At 43.8% G+C, this 19,572-nt stretch overlaps 3 protein-coding genes across 4 annotated transcripts; 2 read left to right on the forward strand and 1 right to left on the reverse strand.

Annotated features, from left to right (window-relative positions):
* On the forward strand, positions 2,143-2,841 carry LOC8058556 (putative protein TPRXL). The gene has a single exon (XM_002448966.2). It carries the CDS (start codon positions 2,143-2,145, stop codon positions 2,839-2,841), a length of 699 nt encoding a protein of 232 aa, XP_002449011.2.
* Positions 8,151-9,481, reverse strand: LOC8070640 (serine/threonine-protein phosphatase 7 long form homolog). Its single transcript, XM_021461410.1, has 5 exons — positions 9,278-9,481; positions 8,994-9,188; positions 8,710-8,918; positions 8,331-8,625; positions 8,151-8,195 (listed from the first exon to the last, which is right to left on the reverse strand). Exons 1-5 carry the CDS (start codon positions 9,479-9,481, stop codon positions 8,151-8,153), a joined length of 948 nt encoding a protein of 315 aa, XP_021317085.1.
* Positions 14,732-19,079, forward strand: LOC8058557 (putative FBD-associated F-box protein At5g38570). Of its 2 annotated transcripts, XM_002448967.2 has the most exons (5): positions 14,770-15,098; positions 15,168-16,143; positions 16,437-16,589; positions 16,706-16,901; positions 18,671-19,079. In XM_002448967.2, exons 2-4 carry the CDS (start codon positions 15,196-15,198, stop codon positions 16,892-16,894), a joined length of 1,290 nt encoding a protein of 429 aa, XP_002449012.1. In that variant the 5' UTR covers positions 14,770-15,098; positions 15,168-15,195; the 3' UTR covers positions 16,895-16,901; positions 18,671-19,079. The 2 variants fall into 2 exon arrangements, with proteins under 2 accessions (XP_021316497.1, XP_002449012.1); XM_021460822.1 differs by lacking the exons at positions 16,437-16,589; positions 16,706-16,901; positions 18,671-19,079 and having other exon boundaries at positions 14,732-15,098; positions 15,168-15,482; positions 15,583-15,735.

The following is a 19,572-nucleotide window of genomic DNA, read 5'->3' on the forward strand; positions in this document are numbered from 1 at the left end:
GCCGCACATGAGCACCTGCGAATCTGCGATGGGTGCGACAGAGGGCATGCGAGCTAGCGCGATGTTGTGCGGCGGCGGCGGAGTAATAGATCCTGATCCTTGCCACTGGAAACTAATATTTTCTTCCCAACGGGGTTTTTGGCCCGTTTCTTCCTGTCTCGATCCAAGCGTGGACTCTGTTTCGTGAGGGAGAAACCATTTCTCCATTTTTCTACCCTCTCACTTCATTAATGCTCTTGAAACATGAGTAAAATACTGAACTGACAAGATAATTAATAGAGATAGAAATCACAATAAATAAATATACGTCGGAACTGCCCTAATAGCTCGATCGGTCACTGCCGGTTCAAACCCTCTATAACACGGCCGTAATTTGAGTTCCAAAGCGGTGGTCATGTGCTGGTCATGAAATTTTTTTGGCAAAAAGGTGGTTATTCTCCATTTTGGATTTTGGCCTCAAGAGACAAAAAAAAACCCAAAAAGAGTCTCAAGAGGCTTTTATGAGGGCAATAAATTCTGCATTTTCGATGAAACTAAACATGACCCTGAAAATTTTGACATTTTGCATTCAACCATTCCAAAATAATTAGCATTTTGAGTTTAGTGAGAAGCTGCAACAAAAAGAAAATGTGGCCAAAGGTATATTAATAAATTCATTTTTAAAGGAAATATTTTTCCAAAATAAACTACAAATACCTAACTTTTGAACTTGCTTCTCAGAAAAAGTTTTTTAATCCATTGTTTTAAACCCGGAGTGTCATGTGAAGGAACATCTGGGTGCGCTTAGACGATGAATCACCTTACTCGTCAATTGCGTATTCAGTATTCACGCGAGAGAGTTGCTAGCGAGCATATTTGCTTATTTGATTGAAAGTATTATCTATAAGAATTATTATATCAATTATGGAAAGTATTTTTTAATAAACTTATTTGGAGATATAAATGTAAATACTATTTGCTATAAATTTAATCAAACTTGAGCTTTTTTTATTGACACTATGTTGGAATTTTAGTTGGTCTAGGCCCATATAAGAAATTCAGAAATTCCTAATAAATATCAAATGACCATTCATGTGTGCAAAGAGGGTACGAGAGAAACTCTTTAACCCCACCTTACTTGGTGGAAGTGGAAGTAGCCATACTTAGATATGAGAGCCTTTGGTGTGAGGTGGAGAATAGGAAGCCCACGGGTGTGCGCTTGCTCACCTCGTTGGGGCGGGGCGCATGACACCCGTGCATGTGTATGGATGTGTCTATCGAAATTTAGCTCCTCGTCTTGTGGGAGCATAGTCTCTTTTTGGAGTTTTGTTTTTTTGGTTTCTTAGCCTTTAAGTCTGCAAAGTCTTAAATGAATTAAATCTGAAGAGTCCTAGATGATTTAGATCGTGATCGTAACACGAGGTTAGTTAGACGGGACTATATATGTAGCCTATCAGCCACATCAAAACACATCCAATTGAACTAGCTAGGGTTTTGCCTCTGTTGTCGTAGTTTCTCCAGTCCGATCGCTTGTGTGTAACGGTGATCGGACGAGCAGGTCTCTAGAACCTTCGTCCTTGCGATCCTACACCGAGAGAGGACGAATAAGGTTTTTGGGAAGCATTTTCACACGACTACTCCTGATCTTCACAACGGCTCATCTTCCGAAAGCTGCATTGAGACGTCGTCTTCGTCGTCGTCAAGCTCATGACATCTTTAACGGAAACGTTCCTCTGCTGATCATCGACGACCTCGATGACACGTCATCATCACCAACTTCATTGCCATCTGCATCTCCACCACCAATGACTACATCTACAATTAGAAGGTATATATCCCTCATGATCTAATATCGTCATTCGTATTGTTTAATCTGTGTGGTGTATGAGCTATGCTTACACCAGTAATCTTGTTCGTACTATGCAATACGATGCTGGATAATGCTAGTATTCATGCTTTGCTTAATCTAGTTTTTAAGATAATTTATAAATTGTCTAATTATTTAAAACGCAGATCACATAATTGTTTTCTTTTTGGATAGGAAGAGTATAACCTATATAAGTGATTTGCATCTGATGAATTAGCCATTGTTAAGACCACGGTTGTGCCAGGCGCGCGGCCCTTCTCGATCGTCTGCTGCGTCTCCGTGCGTCGATCGTCACCATGGCCATCCCGGTTGCACGCGTGCACCTCAAGATGGCACACGCAGCTCTCCCGGCGCTGCTCCCGACACCGCCCAAGTGGAAGATGCTCCCGCTGCTGCCGACTCCGTGCGTCGCCGCCGCCGCCCTCCAAGCGAAGGCGCCGCTCGCCAAGCCCAGCCGCCGCGCCGACTCCGACGAGAGGTGGGACGCGCACAAGACCAAGTCAGCTACGACCTCTGCTTCGTCGAACCCTCGTTCCACTTCCGCCGACAGCAGCATCAGGACCACCGCCGCCGGACGCCGATCCTCCCGCAAGAGCGCGACCTCGCCGCCGCCCAAGCCTGGCCGGGCGGATTCCGTGGAGAGGTGGGACGCGCACAAGAAGGCAGCGAGCCCAGCTTCGTCGTCGTCGTCGTCGTCGTCTTCAGGCATGTCTTCCCATGTAATAAGCAGCAGCAAGTGGACGATCAGCCGCGCGTCATCGTCTGCAGAGCGCTGGGACGTGCACAAGAAGCATCGCCCGCCGCAGGCCGTGCCGCTCGACGACGGCGAGAGCAGCAGTACAGGCAGCAACGGCGACATCGACACGGAGGAGGAGGAGGAGGAGATAGTATGGAAGCCGCGGGCCATGTACGCCGGACCGGGCTTCGCCGTCGCCGCGCCGGAGCCCAGCATGCTTCCCATGCCGACATCGTTCTTGGTTCCCGTTGCATCATAGCGCGCTGTACTACTGCTCGATCGTCTGCTCGAACTCATCGATCGGTTCAGGATTCAGGAGGACTCAGCCACTCAGCCGCTGGTTTCTTCAGCTCCTCAACTAATGATGCTTACGACGTTAGAATTTGAATGCTTTGTGTGTTTTTGTAGGTCTTAGATTTCATCTGAATTTGGTGCCTTTTTGCAAGCTCAGACTGTAATAAGTGGATGCATCCATCTGCAAGTGTCATCTTGAATTGTTGATTTTTTTTTGAATAAAACTGGAGGGACTCACGTCCCTACAGCACATTTATTGACTTAAATAAACTAAAAGTATAAGAGTGTACAAAAGTGCACAAACTCATAGGGGAATTAAGAAATAAAAAAAGAAACGAAGAAAAGAAGGCTCAAAACTGAGCAGGAAAAGGCTAAGACAGACTTGCAATCCATAGGTTAAAAAAAGGTAGTTGTCTTCTCTTCAGTCTAAGTGATAAGCACTGCAGTTCCTCCCTGAAGAAACGTTTCGAAGCATTCAGATTAGGCCCAATTTGTCTAAAGATCAGATCATTTCTGGCCTTCCATATAGTCCAGCACATTAAGATGATTACTTCCACGAAAAAGGGAGTCTGAATCTGGGCCTTGAAGCTTTCTAAGAGTTGGAAGGGATCCAACCTTGGATCAAGTTGGACTTGCAGCCAGCTCCAACATTGGTTTGCGAAAGGACAGTTCAGAAACAAATAAAAGGTTGTCTCCTCAAGAGACCCATTGCAAAGTACACAATTGAAGTTTTGTAGAGCCATGTTCTTTCTTCTTAGAAGTTCCCTTGTGCTTAACCTGTCTTTGATTAACAGCTAGAAAAAGGTCTTATGCTTTCTTGATTGATTATGTTTAATCAATTTCAGCACTCATCGTGTGTCGTGGGTTCAAAATGAATTACTCATGTCTTTGTCTAATCAAAGAATGGATAGAAGCACAATTTCTGACGGGCTGGGCTTATAAAGCCACGGAAGAGCACATAAACATAAACAAGTCCACAAATTGTACAAACGTAAGCCTATAAGGCCAAAATTTTTATTTTAAAAAAAGACCAAATATTTCTAGCAAATTGTCACACGGAAAAAAAGTTCTTTTTACCACTTGAACTGTCACCGTCGTCTGATTTTCTTCACAAACTCTAAAACTGGACATCTTATCTCCTTCTACTCTCATAACCTGTTAAACTACCTAAATGCCTCACATAGAAATAGTTTTCAACTCATCCTTCTTTAGTTAAAAAATTCTAGAAAATACCTAGGATTTTAATCCACGGAAATTGTATAGAGATCCCTAAATATTTCAAGAAGAATCACATAGAGATATAAATCCAAATAAATACCTTGCGAAAATAACTTTTAAAAACTTCAAAAAAAATATTTAATTACGTACAGATCTCTCACCGATAGATCCAGGTTCAGTTTCAGCTGTTGCCAGACCTACTATAGTATTCTAGTCCTGAACCGTGAGGCGTGAAGGTTTCTGGCGGCTGCATGCTAGCCGGCCTGTGTCATAGGGAATAAAATTTGGAGACAGTTTCAAATAGGGTAGGCCGAAATTTTCGTAGTTTTTTTGCAATTTGGCCCTTTTTTGAAACAATTTTTACAATTAGACCCCTTGCGAAACATTTTTTAAAAATAGACCGTTTTTCGGCGTTCTGGTACAGTACGCCGTGGTATGTGGCTCGGCGTTGTCTGACACAACACCGACGTGGTGCCACGTCATCGACGACCATGGTCGTCGAAAACACGTGGCCGACTACGGCGTTAAATGACCTAGCGCCGAGCCACATACCTCAGCGTTAAATGACCTAGCGCCGAGGTCTGCGGTTGTACACAGCAAGGCCCAATTCGCACGGCGGCCCACATACCTCGGCGTTTTGCCCTTTATCGCCAAGCCTCATAGCTCGGCGTCACACGACTCGACGCCGAGCTCTGACTAACCAGCCCGAGCCAAGGCCCCTTCTTCTTCCTCTCTTCATTCTTTCTTTGTGCCCATCCCTTTTTTTCTCTTCCTCTCTCTTCCCACGAACCCTAAATCCTAAAACCAGGCATAGAGGTGTCGGATCGAGGCTTATAACGGTTTCCTAAGGTACTACTCCTTCCTCTCTTCCCTTTCATCCATTAGGATCTTGTTTTAGTGGTGGGTTTTTTATGGAATATGTCATTAATGGTTTGCTTCATGTCATTTGTGAAATGCCTTTTATCCAATGAGTAATTGACTCAAATGCGTGTTTACTATGGTATAGTATGTACGATTTATGTCCTCATTTAGTGTTGTATGTTGTGGATTATGGTTTAGGGTTTGCTACTCTTTAGGGTTTTGCTACTCTTTAGTGCATTGGGCCACTTTGTTAACTTTTTAGTAAGTACGATTCATGTCCTCTCTTAGTGTTGTATGTCTTGGTGTGTTAGATGTGGCATTAGTTATAGTAACACTTGTTTATGTAGATGATGAACCTGCATCGAGTAGAGTATTGGAAAAAACGCGGTCGACCGAGGGAGCTATATGCGGACGCCTCTTGTGTGGATGCCCCGGTACCTCCGAACCTCCCGGTTCCAAATTGTGATTGTCAAAAGCCAGCAGAAGTGATGCAATCTAGGCATCCTCACACCGCTGCACGGTGTTTCTACACATGTGGCCAATTCAATGTAAGTTTATGAAATTGTGTTTGAATGTTCAAAATGTAGCTTATGGTTGCACCAACGCTTTGCATGATTTATTTGTTTGTTTTTCTAGGACCATGAGAAGTGCTTCTTCTTCCAGTGGATCGACGGCCCCGACAAGTTTGACCCACGGTTCTTGCTTTTTGCGGGTATTTGCCACGGGAAGTTTCCACGTGATCGCTTCAAACGTTGGGTGCCGCCACCACCAAACCCCCCACCGATGACTTCTGAGGAGAAGGAAGTAGCTACGACAAGACGCCTTGATGACCCTCCTAAGTGCTTTTGTAGTGACAGAGCTATGGTAGAGCAGACGCGAGGTCTTGAGTTTGTGTGTCCCAACAAGCATCCAATAAGTCACTTTTCCTAGTATACCACTTTTGGTTTCTTACAAGTAATTTATATAGTATGCTCGAAGTCCATTGATTTAGAATTGTGGCAGGATTATTCTATGGAAAAGTGTCGTTTTAGAGAGTGGCTATATGGTCCGAAGTCTCATTGGCTGGAAGAAAAGAAGAAAACGAAGGACAGGATTATTACCGCAGCGCCTCCGGTTAAGTGCAAGTGTGGTGTTGAGGCTAGCTACGGCCTAATTCCTTCCGAACTAGGAGTCGGATATTTTTGTGGTCATATGGTAGACTACGATGTGGTGAGATCCTGTTTTTTTTCGATAGTGTTAGAACAACAATATGTGTTCTTACTAATTATCATCTCTTATTCAACATTAGAGCACTAGGAAATGTGACCGGGAGTATTGGCATGGGAAAAGAGACTTCTACCAAACCTGCGAGCAAAAGAAAGCACTAGGCATTAAGCTTCGATGCGGGAACCAGCTGTTGGACAACTATGTGAAGTACTACAAAGAGGACGCACGTCGTGAAGCAAGAGAGGGCCGTCACAATAGCCCTGCAAAAGTAATGTGGGAGAAATGGAGGCTTGAAGGTATCGAGCAAAAAGAAGAGGAGAACTCTTGGAGAGCTGTACTTCAAGAGTATGACGAAATGAAGGGTTTAGAGAAAAGATTGTGTGCTAGTAAGTAATAATAATTTTAATGTCTGTTTCATGTCTTTTGTTTTTCTAACAATTGCAATTTCATTGTTACAGAGATTGGATGCACCGGAGATTGGGCCGCTGATGTGGCTCGTTCAAGTTATTTGGAGAAGATAGCTACGGACAAAATGAAGGAGGCTGAAGTCAAAGAGGCGGACAACAACATGGATGAGGAGGACAACTCCAGATTGGACGCTCTCGCCGAACTTGTGCTTGAGCATGATGCTTCTAAGATGGCTCAACAAGACCATAATGTACATGTGCACAATGCAGGCGAAACCAGCCGCGCTGCGGACTTTGTGTTGCAGGTGGAGGAGGACGAGGAGGAGGAATGGTATACACAAGCCGTGGATGAGGCGGAGGCTGCTTACTATAGCCAAAAGAAGGTGGTGGTAGAGCAGGAGGAGGACGATGAATGGTTAACACAAGCCGTGGATGAAATTGAGGCTGCTTACTACAGGCAAAAGGCGGAAAAGGCAAAAGGAGTGGTGGTGGAGGCTTGTGAGTCCGACGACGACGATTTGCTACCTGGCTACGTTTCTGGTTAGAGGTCCACAGTATTTGAGGATGTAATGAATTCTTTATATGCGAGTCCGAACTAGTGGTACATGTCTATGTATGTTGAGGACTTTTGTGCGACGCCATGGATTGCTTCTCCCACTAGTGGTACATGTTGTTGTTTAGAGGAAACGAGTCCAATTTACTTCGCCAACGATTATTTGTTGAGGGGAAACGAGTCCAATTTGAAGTTATTAAATAAGTTATTTTATGATGAAAAATTTAATAGTTTGGTCTCCAAACAAATGAAAAAATAAAACCTAATTAAACAATCTGTATATATTATAATTTGTAAATACTTAAGTAAAATTAAAATTTACTAAATAGTAGTAACTAAAAACGAGTCCAATTTCCATATGTTAGAAAAGGTAACTAAAAAATTAATGTAAAGCGAAGTTAAAAAAAAACATCAGGCTCGGCGTGAACTGGCTGCGCGCCGAGGTTGGCAACCTCGGCGTGGCCACCACCGCGCACCTAGAGAGGTCCAGGTCTGGCCCCCTACCTCGGCGTCAAATGAATAAACGCCGAGGTCTCACGCTCGGCGTGGCCTAACTGCACGCCGAGGTTGGATACCTCGGCGTGTCGAGCACATCCAACTCAGAGAGGTCCAAGTCTCCCCCCTACCTCGGCGTCAAATGAATAAACGCCGAGGTCTTGGCTCAGCATTTTATTTATTTTCGCCAAATATTTTAGCCATTGACAAAGTAATACAAATTGTTAATAGAAAACCATAGTCACATAGTAATACAAATTATATACGCACATACGTAAATAAATAATCGACACATATTCTATACATGAGCGCACAAGTTCAATCATAGTCCATACTTGATTGGATATTAGAGTAGCTCATACATAACATAGTCGTTCACACATAGTCCATACATGAGTTCATTACACATTGTTAATTGGCGTTCACACATAGAGTTTGCACATAGTTCATTTGACATTGTCGAGCCATCCACAAAGTCGTAATTGGGTAACAAATATATACGGGCGAACAAATATATACGAGCTCGATGTTGGATTACCTGTAGGGCTGCTCGTAATTCGGTAGCTTCATCTGGAGCACCTGGAGGGATCATCAATGCCCTTCCATGTTCAGCGACTGTCCTCATGATTTCGGTACCCTACTCACAAATACTATGAGTATAAATCATTTGACAATAGACAACTGTCAACAAAATATAAATACATTAGGACTAACCGCTCTAGACAGCACATGAGCAATCTCAACTTGTCGGCCTGTCCTGGTGGCTTCATCGTAGGGGTTGTCGCCCTCATCTTCACTAGCAATGTCAGCGATGTCTTGCTCCGTCCATGCAGGCCTCAAGCACAACTTTGTCCTTGGCCCTAGCCACGCGAGGTACTCATTGAACGCATTGTCGCGGTGCACGGCATGAATTCTCATGTTATTCTGCTCATAACGTAGCCACTCATCAATGTATCTCTGGTGTTCGGCCTGCCAGTTCGTAATCTTCTTCTGTCGCTGACGATTCAACCTGTCAAATCGGGAAATGGTTAGTACAAGGACCATTAGAATTAACAAAATGGAAGAGTCAACATTGAGAATTTAAGCGACGTACCTATGTAGCTGCCAACTCGTGGAGAAGTCCTCCGGTGGACAAGGTTGGAGCCTACCAAATTGTCGGGCGACACGGTGCGGGAGGTGGTACTCGACCGCGTAGAAACATATGAGGGGGCACCTCATAGTCCACAAATCCTCATCCGCCCTGCACACTGTGCTAAGTGCCAAGCCAAGGATCCTTTCCCTCCTGTACGGTCTCCACTCAACCTGAAAACAACGACTGCGTTGAGTACTATGTCCATATAGATTGCTACAAGTCAAATAAATTGCTGGTAGACTTACGTGTTGTGGTTGAAGGGTGTCCATCTCATTGGTGTAGCTAATGTAAGCGTGACGGGAGACGTGGTACACCCCGCTCGTACGCTCGTAGAGGTGAGCCACCGTAGGAGCAACGATTGTGTCCCCTTCCGGGAACCAAGCAGGTGGCTGTTGCATCCTATGTGGTCTTCCAACAGGAAGCCTCTCCCACATCCAAATCTGCATTCAAAAGGAAGAAGAACTGAGTATCATAGGTCTATCATGAAATAAATGTCTTGCAAGTGAAAGGAAAGACTAAAATTATGTACCTGCAGAAGTGTCATGCACCCAGACATAGTAGAATGTGTACCTCCAGCCCTCTGACAAGCCTCGCACAGCTGGCGGTACAAGAAAGCCAAGATGGCTGAGCCCCAGCTTCTATTCCCAGCGTCATCCCAATTTTGCAAGCACGGGATGTACATCCAGGAAGCCGTGTCTCCAGTGCCATCCGGGAAGAGAACCGTACCGAACATGTGAAGAACATATGCTCTGCAGTAGTAGTTCACTGTGGCTTCATCAGCGTCTGGTGGACACTGATGCCACTGTCTCGAAGCCACCTAAGTGGTACCCCGCTGCTCCTTCTCTTCTTGCCTGCCTCAAGCTCTGGTAGTGCACGTCCCAAGAAGTTATGCACTCGGTTCTCCCACCCTTCAGACTCAGTGTCTCCGGTCACTGGAAAACCTCTGATTCTCACTCCAAGGATCATGGCTGTGTCCTCTAGAGTGACGGTCATCTCTCCACAAGGAAGGTGGAAGGTGTGTGTCTCAGGACGCCACCTATCGATCAAAGCTGTCAACGCCGCTGGGTTGAAAGGTGGAGTACCACGACGGCACACACGAGCGACTGCAGCAAGGTTGGCCCTCTTCAATAGGGGCGTGTACCTCTCATCGTACACCATGCTTGTAGCAGCCTCGTGGGTCATGGGTCTCAAACAGTGGAGCACCTACAATGAAAACAACAAAGAGAAACATACGAAAGTTATTCAAATGAAAAATGGATCAAAACAAGTAATAAGTAATACAAGTAATACAAGTGGTAAAAGAAGGGTACCTCTCCATCCTCGATCCTCCGAGCTCGATGTTTCTCATCGAACCTCGGGTCAAGCAGGGTTCGATCCATACTGTAACATAAGTGAGAACAAAAAGTTAGTATGAAAGTAACATTACATAAATAAGACATATTATGTAAATTAAAAAAAGGAAACCTAAACAATTGTATAACACATGTAAAAGTAGTGAAATTTTAACAATTGTGCAAATTATAACACATGTAAAAACTACGTAAAAGTACCTCCTCTCTTATCAATTGTGGACATTTCCTTCTATTATGACCCGCCTTGTGGCACTTAGAGCAACGAGATTTTTGGGTGTCTTCTACAAAATGAGTGCCAACCTTGCTACTAGTGGACCGACCTTTGGTAGCTCGGTCCATGTCCATCTTAAACCGCTTCCGTCTCCTCGGGCCTCTACTCTTCCATAGTAACCCTAAATCAGCCACGTACTTGGGTCCATCATAAGTGGGCCATTGGCTCTCGTCTAGAAATGGCTCAAATTGAGGGTGCCATGTACTTCTTAGATTTTTCAATGAGAACTCCACGACCATACGGGGAGGAATCTCAGTGTCGACACGCCTAAGACGACAAGCTGTGATCATATGAGAGCAAGGCCTGTGGTATATTCTTGGTTTCCCACAGGTGCATCTATTTTCATTGATTATGACCTTATGTTTTCGAGTGCCTCGATCCTCTCCACCAATGTTGGTTCCTCCTCCCTCAAGAATCTCATAGCCATGTCTTATTGGATCAAAACATGAACCCTTCTGTCGCTTTGATTTTCTCTTAGAGAAAGCTAGTTGCTCGGTGGCTAGAAGTGGCCAAGTTTTCCCTTGCAACCATAGGGATCTAGCATGTTTCTTCCGCGCAACGAACCAAGAGTTGAGCTTGTAGAAAGTGAATGAGGCAATAGCGGTAACAGGCAGCCCACGACAACCTCTAAGAAGACTATTAAACATCTCTGCCATGTTACTTGTCATGAAACCCCATCTCCAACCACATGTGTCGTATGCTAAGGTCCATTTCTCCTTTGAAGGCATCAAGTCACTCAAAAACTGTCTACCATCATCATTTGTAGCTAACTTAAGAGCTTCTAGCTTCTCATTGAATAGCTTAACCTCTTGCTGCCTACAAACCTCCTCGAATAACTTGAAGTTGTCTTTTGTGTGGTCACGTCGTATAAGATTCTGAGCAAGGTGTCTTGTGCACCAACGATGATGTATTTGCCCATAACCAGGGATCACCTCCTCTACAGCATTCAGAATCCCAGCATGTCTGTCAGATATCACACAAACATCACGTCCAGGGCCGATTACAACTTGTCTAACGAGTCTAAGGAACCAGCACCAACTATCGGTGTCCTCCTTCCGAACAATGGCAAAGGCTAACGGCACAAGCTGGTCTTCGGCATCTGTCCCAATACATATAAGCATTGTGCCCTCGAACTTCCCTGTAAGAAATGTGCCATCAATTGATACAACGGGCCTACAATGCTTGAATGCTTCAATGCTCTGACCGAAAACCCAGAAAGCCCTACCAAACACCTCCCGGCCGTTCCTTGATTCACCTTCCTTAGGCACGTACTCAAAGTGCGTCCCGGGATTTGCCGCTTTCATTGCGTTCAACTTTACCGGTAGGCGCTCATACGCTTCTTCCCAATTACCAAATATTATTTCCAATGCACGCTGCTTTGCTCTCCATGCTTTTCCATACTTCACGTAGTAGTTGTATAGTTGGAAGATTGTCTCAACCAACGCGGACACCGTTATGGTTGGCATATGCTTCATAATAGGGCACAAGTGCCTTGCAATGAACCTAGAGTTGAGCTGTAAATGAGTGTCTTCTGCGTCAGCACTAGCACAAGTATGTGGTTGATTAACTGAGGTAATCTTCCATTTGCCTGCCCTTGTTTTCCTAGCACATACTCTCCATTGACACAATTGTTCCTCACAAGCCACGGTGTACCTCTTCTCCTTATATGAATTGATCACCCGAAATGGACGGTGGTGGAGAATTAAGTACTCTTGCAACCATGATTTCAACTCATCCATTGTGGCAAACAATAAACCCTTGCGTATGATGGGACAAACACTAACATCAGGGATGCTGCTCTCGTTTAGCCCACCATCAGCAAAAGCCCTATGACCATGGCTAAGGTCCTCGAAATCACCAATTGAAGGCTCTCTATCAGGCAACACCCTCCTCAAAATCTCTATTTCCCTTTCAGTGAGACGACGAACAGGGCGATCGTCATCGGAGTCAACATCCGCCACATCCTCAAATATCTCATCATCTCCATCTACTTCGATATCTAATCGATTGGTGGCCCGAGCATCGCCAAATTCTTCTTCACCACTAAGATCATCCTCATCACTAAGGTCATCATCAATGGAATCATCACCACTAGCGTCATCTAAACCCTTTTCTGAGTCACCGATTACATATGAGTCATCATTGTCCTCATTGTCAGTGTTGCCCTGGACATCTCTATGCTCCATTGTATTGTCTTCAGCATATCTATCGTCCTCAGCCCATCCAACACCATGCTCGGGAAAACCTAGCCCTTCAGCACCACCATATTCATCATGCTCCTGTGATACTACCACTTGGTTATTACCATACCATGGTTGTGTGACAACTATTTCTTCTTCCAAAGAAGGACCAACATCTACGCGAGCGGGGGACGGTCGGCATTCTACTCTTACAGATGACTCCTTGCTAACAACTAAATCCAAAGAACGGACTTCAGAGGCCAAAACAACCGCCTTGTAATGAGTCCATTCTAAGTCACTTGATATTGGCAACAAACGCTTGATACGTGGATCATTTGCCGACCCAACATCTATCACGCCTTGAATCTGAACAAAATCCACATCATTCCAACCTAACTTTAATTTCACTTCCTCTAACAATTGGGCCAATGTGGGCGATTCACCAAAAATCAACAATTGCTCACTCATTTTCTCAAATTTGACACTATCATCTCTTGTCCTAACAACACGGCCTCCATGATGCAACCTCACTAATTTATCCTAACAACATGGCCTCCATGATGCAACCTCACTAATTTATCCATCTACAACCATCACACATCGAAATATTGTCATATATATATATCATCATATAAATATCTACTTTATTAAAAACAAATATCAAAAACTAAGAAACCCTAACACTACGCTATAAGCCATAATAATTAATGTTTCAACATAAGAACATACTAATTAACGTTCTCCACAACACCGAAGCATGAACATTTCAATCAAACTCATACAAGGCCGAGGCATGACCAAATGAACAAGCACCACCTTCATCCTAGGGTTTCCAACGAAAACAAGCAATGCAACAAAATCTAAACGGATAGAATGGAAGAGGGGAAGGAGTATTACCTCGGGACCAACTTGAAGGGGCTGATTTGGGCCCCTAGCCACTCCCTAATGGCTAGGGTTTGAGGGGGCGGCGGGGTAAGGAGAGAGAGAGAGGTGGGAAGAGATAAAACTGAATGGAGGGAGGAGGAAGAAGGCTGCGCGCGGGTCAGGATAGCCCAGACCTCGGCGTCACACGACTTAACGCCGAGGTCTGAGGCTCAGCGCTAAAGGGCGGCACGCCGAGCTGTTGGGCCGCTAGGCCAAAATGGGCCGTCCAGCACCGCGCCCCTGACCTCGGCGTCAGCTTACTTGACGCCAAAGTCTGTGGCTCGGCGTCAGCTTACTTGACGCCGAGGTACCGGCCACGTGTTTTCGACGACAATGGTCGTCGATGACGTGGCAGTAGCACGGCGTAGAGGCCCTGCACGCCGAGACGCGGAACCTCGGCGTGTTGTTACATGACGCCGAAAAACGGTCTATTTTTGAAAATTGTTTCTCCAGGGGTCTAATTGCAAAAAAAGTTTCGGAAAAGGGCCAAATTATAAAAATTTCACGAAATTTTCAGGAGCATACAAGAAATGAGTGAGTTTCACAGTGTTATTAAATAAAATTTTTTAGATGCTTATATATTTAATACATCCAACCTAATAGGCAAACTAATAGCTAAGGTATTTATAAGAGTATATAATATTCCCCATCTTGTAAAAGTATATACAGAAAATTTCATCATCCTCTATCTTAAATTATAAATTATTTTGATTTTTTAGATATATATCTTTTATTATGCATCTAGATATTCCATATCTAGATACATAATAAAAGTCATGTATCGATAAAATAATATATAAATTCGAACGAAGGGAGTATTATTTTTAGTGTAGTCTTTTATTTTTGTCCTCCAACATATTAACAAAACCCTTTTAAAATTGTACGAGAGAAGGGACGAATGTCCTACATTTAGGCCTTATTTAGATGTAATTTTTTTTTAGATTTCGATACTGTAGCACTTTCGTTTGTTGTGGTAAATATTGTCCAATTATAGTCTAATTATAGATTAACTAGGGTCAAAAGATTCGTCTCGCGATTTACAGTTAAACTGTGTGATTAGTTTTTCTTTTCGTTTATATTTAATGCTTCATATATGTGCCGCAAGATTTGATGTGACAGAGAATCTTGAAAACTTTTTGGTATTAAGGGTGAACTAAACAAGGCCTTAGAGATGTGTTATCTGCTAGGAGCAATTTTATACAACAGTTTTTTTAGTATTTAAGTATAAAATAAAATAATCTTTTGGAGGGCGAAGGCATCCAAACGTTTCCACCAACCAACACTTTTCTGATCCTGTCGTCACACGCACACACCCAAAAAAAAAAAAACTGATCCCATTTCCCAAATTCCCAATCGGCCTGCGCCCCTGCCTGCCCATTCGCGCCGCCCCCGTCGACCTAGAAGACGCCGCCGTCCCATTTCTCCCGTCAAACCCCACGGCGGCCCCTTCCACCGCTAGCTCCACTGCGCCGGATCCCCTTCCCCCTTGTCCAGCGCAGCGCTCGTTGGCCGAGGAGACGCCGTCGCCCTTTCTTATTCGCTCATAAGTCATATCCCGTCCCCTTCTCCGCCGTCCACTGCCCCTGCCGGCTGCCGAGCGGGCCTTCCAACGGGCGAACTGAGGTGAGCTTTTCGCATCTCCTCCATTCCCATGGTTATCCTCTGGCGTCTGAACGCCTTGTCCTGTCGCAGCACCGGCGCCCGGCACCTGTTCGACGCAATGCCTCCGAGGCGCGTGGGAGCTGCTGCAGCGAGGGGCGAGGACCACATCGGCGCCCTCCCAGACGATCTCCTCCTCCACGTGCTGTCCTTCCTGCCGGCGCATGATGCCGTGCGCACGTGCGTGCTCTCCCGCCGCTGGCGCCCGGTCTGGAAGTCCTTGCGCGTCCTGCGCTTCACCAAGCACCAGAGCTGGGGAAGCGCGACCAAGTTCAATAGGTTTGCCAACAGTGTGCTGTTCTTCCGCAACCGGGCACCTCTGGAAGAGCTCACGTTCGAGACCTACATGTACGATGCTATAAACCCTCTCGTCGATAAAGACCAAAAGAATGAACGGGTTAAATATGCGCAGAAGTGGATCATGTACGCCTTAACGCACAATGTGCAGGTGCTCAGAGTCCTTGTGAACTCAAGGCTCAGCAGACCTCAGCTGCGGCCCGTACCCCTGCTGCGGCTCAGTGAACCTCTCATCTCCAAGCACTTGATGACCTTGGAGCTTAAATCTGTAGTGTTGACTAGTAACTCTATGGATTTCTCGAGCTGCCCTGCCTTAAAGAATCTTAAAATAAGGCATTCCAAAATTTGGGTCCACAAGATATCTTCCCAATCACTAAGTCGTCTAAGTGTCAAGAATTGTGAGTTTTCTGGTGATATATGCACTCAGATTTTGGCCCCAAATCTATCATCACTTCTACTGGACGTGCGTTCTGGCAGGCTTCCTTACTTTCCAAGTGCAGTGTTGCTAGTGAAAGCACATATCAGACTTGATCAGTACTGTAGGGATCGCTGTTGGCACAGCAACTTTGAACATTGTGCTCATGATACATGTGTTGATTGTTACGGTAATAATGACAGGAGTGCCAAGTGTGTGCTTCTTAGAGGCTTGTCCAATGCTAAAAATTTGGAGCTGGCAGTTCAATTTTCAGTCTACATTCAGAATCGTGCAGCGGTATGTTTGAATATACTTGTACCTTATCTCCTAGCTGTTAAGGGTTATTGGCACTTGTATGCAGCATGTTTGTCTTCCATCACATTTTCATAAACCTAAAACTGAGACAAGATTCTTTTGTTTACTACCAGCAATTATCCTTGATAACCTAAAGCTATCACATTCAAGTGATGTTGTACTTTGTCATATGGCTAGTTTATATGTGGTTGGGCATAGTATTTCCATTTTATGTACTATCTCGATCACCTAAGTTGAATTCACCTATCTAACTTTTTTTTTCTTACACTGCCCAGGCCATTTTCAAGCGAGATATGAAATTATGCCCCATATTTAGCAACTTAAAGACTTTGGTGCTCAATGGGTGGGCTGTGGCCTGTGAACTTGATGCACTAATTTGTTTCCTTCAGCATGCGCCAATCCTAGAGAAGATCACTCTTCAACTTAATGTATAAGCTCACTCTTCAATTTTTTATGACACATATGCATCTAATGTTGGTTGATATCTTTCTGAAGCCGTGTTGCATGACTGCTTGGTCTGAAATACTACTTTGATCTGTTACAGGGACTTAACTATGATGTGGAAATGAGAGAAAGTTGTAGTTCAAATGAAAAAATTGCTCTGCCTGAGCACCTTAAATTAGTCGAAGTCAGATGCCAAAAGATTGCTGAAAATGTTCACAGATTTGTGGATGTCTTGAATGCCTATGGCATAACTTCTGATATAATCAATATCGTGGAGATGGATGTCTGATCCAAATGTAAGTTAGATACTGAACTTCAGAATTCTTATGTATTACTAATTACTATATCTCGTACTTATCTTACAGAAAACAGTGAAATGATTGTGTAAGTTGAAAATGAGAACGTTGAACTCCCTGCAAATGTTTGTGTTGTTTTGATGCTCAAACCAAAGATTTCTACTCTAAACATTTCTCTAAGCTTAAAAATGCATCGTAGACTATGCAGTGAAGTGGTAAATATTCAATCTCACTCTCATATTGCCTAGCTATGTAGTTTTTAGTTACTTTCTGCTGCCCTCAATCTTTTATATTTGCTATTCTGGTTCCCAAACTGCCTGGCTATTGCAATAAGTGGTGTCCTTATTTTAAATGTCCAGTTTAGCACACACTCTTCTCCCTGCTTGCATATATTGCCCACTTCTGCTGCTACTTATCAGTTCCTTCTAGAATTGTGGACTTCTGGGTTCGATTTGCTTTGTGCATGCTGCTTTTACTCACTAGATGCTTTACACTCAACATGGTGTTTGTTCTGATTAACTATTTTCGTACTGCTTTGAGGTACTATTGTTTTGTTCATCTGATGGCGGCGATATTTGCCACTAAAAAAATCTTCACCATTCACTAATCCTAGAGATCAGCATATCTTCAGTAGATGCATGGTTTCTGTAAACAGGTTTCCATTAAACAGCAAGTTTGAGACACTTTTGTTTTGGTAGATGTGAATCAGAGGAAATGTACAAATGGTGTGATACCACACAGGGCTGCTTATGAAACATAAAATTTGTTCATGTTCTAGTTCATTAAAGGAAGTTGCACGTTGGCCTAGGTGAAAGTGCCATATAGGAATGATACCTAAATCAAGAGGCCTTCCAGTTAAGCCTAATTCGAGGGCCCTCCAATTAAGAAAAGGACAAGTCGGAACCAAAAAAAAAAATTCCTCCAATGGAATAAATGAGAGGTGACGAGGGAAGTAAGAATGGAATCAAGGAAGTAAGAATTGAAATAGAGATGTGTACAAATCAAACTTCTAAAATCCACACCTGAAGCGCTCCGATGACTACCAACTCCGGTTCTGGGTTGGGGAGGGATCTTTGGCTTCTGGGTCTAGAGGGATTCTTGGGGAGGCACACGGATTGACCGTGGTGGTGGAGTGTGTGTCAAACGGCAGGTGATGGCTCTTGCGGTGATGGGCTGATGGCGCTGCCAAAGTCAAGCGAGAGGTGGTGGCAGCGAGGGCATTAATGATGAGGCTTTGCATGCTGTGGTTTCTCGTGATTGCCAAAACCAATGGGTGGCAGCAGCCATGGGGCCGGGGGCACTAGGACAGGATACTGAGTGGGGAGGGATGTTGATGCCAGGGAGACAAAGAAATAAGGTGCCTGGTGTGGGAGCAGGGAGGATATTTTCTTTCTTTTTTACAGTGGTGGGCTCTCGAGCTATCCTTAGCTGGAGAGTGGTTCTTCTGTAGTCGTTTCCTTTAGGAATTACAGCAAAGTTGTTCCCATCAATGATCCAAATTTCACTTTGCAAAAAGACATGTATCCTGCAACCATTATTGGCCCAAAAACTTTTATCTACTGGTATTCTGCGTGATGATTGTCTTTTTTTTTCCCCTTCAATTTAAATGCAAAAACAAAATTGATTGTGTAATCATATGGCTAGTCTCTGCTAAGAGTCCCCACGTTGGATGCGTCCAATGCAAATTCCTTTCTCAAAGAAATTGAATGTTTCTCTTTATATCATATCAAACCTATCAGTATTAATTGTGCCTTTTCGTGTTTGTACAGGCATCGGTTTGAAGAGGCTAAAGGGTGATCTTGCTGTTGATGGATCAACCAGTCGTTAACCTCCAGGGAAAAAATGAGATGTGTCTTCTTTGTTGAACTGAAAAAATGGCTGCCACAACGGAAAGGGAAGACTTCCAACTGTATGACTTTAGTGTGACCTGCGCAGCTTGGACAACGATTGTGTGGGGTTTTAATTTCTAGGATAATTGGATGAATATTTTGGGTTCCGTGGAAGGGATTTCCTGATATAAAGCACTCTTTTTTTTATACAGACGTGGCTAATAACAAAGACGTGGCTGTAAACATGGGCTCGGTCCAATCCTAAACTATAGTTAATACCTTGTATTAGTATGCTATTGACATCTATCGCGTTAAAAATATAAATTACAAAAATATATTTCATAATGTATCGAGATACTAATTTGATGTTATAATTATTATTCTTCTTTTCTATAACTTTGAGTTAACATACTGAGACAACAATAAAACTGGTTGGTTTAAAAAAAACAGCTAGTAAAGTTAAAAAAAATCAATGATTGTGAAATTTACTCAGCAAAGGTTTAATCCTCTGTAGGGGTGTTTGGTTGGAAGTGTTAAAGTTTAATAGGTAACGTAGTATTTTCGTGCTGTGTTTTTAGTTTGGTAAATAGTCTATATCTAGTATCTATGCATGTGTTCAAACATTTGATATGATAGGTGTTGAAAAAACAAGGGAACCAAACATGGCCTTATACATAGATTGGGCACTAATTAAATTTAGTGGACTCAAACCCCGACGACCCTAGACAGTATGTAACCATATCAGACAATATAATCACAGCAGTTCTCATCAAATTCCTGGGAAAATCAGCGCCCGGAAAGTATACACGATCCCGCTGAAACCTTCGATCACTACCCGGCAG

The sequence above is a fragment of the Sorghum bicolor genome, chromosome 5, assembly GCF_000003195.3.
Source record: "Sorghum bicolor cultivar BTx623 chromosome 5, Sorghum_bicolor_NCBIv3, whole genome shotgun sequence".
Lineage (NCBI taxonomy): Eukaryota > Viridiplantae > Streptophyta > Magnoliopsida > Poales > Poaceae > Sorghum > Sorghum bicolor.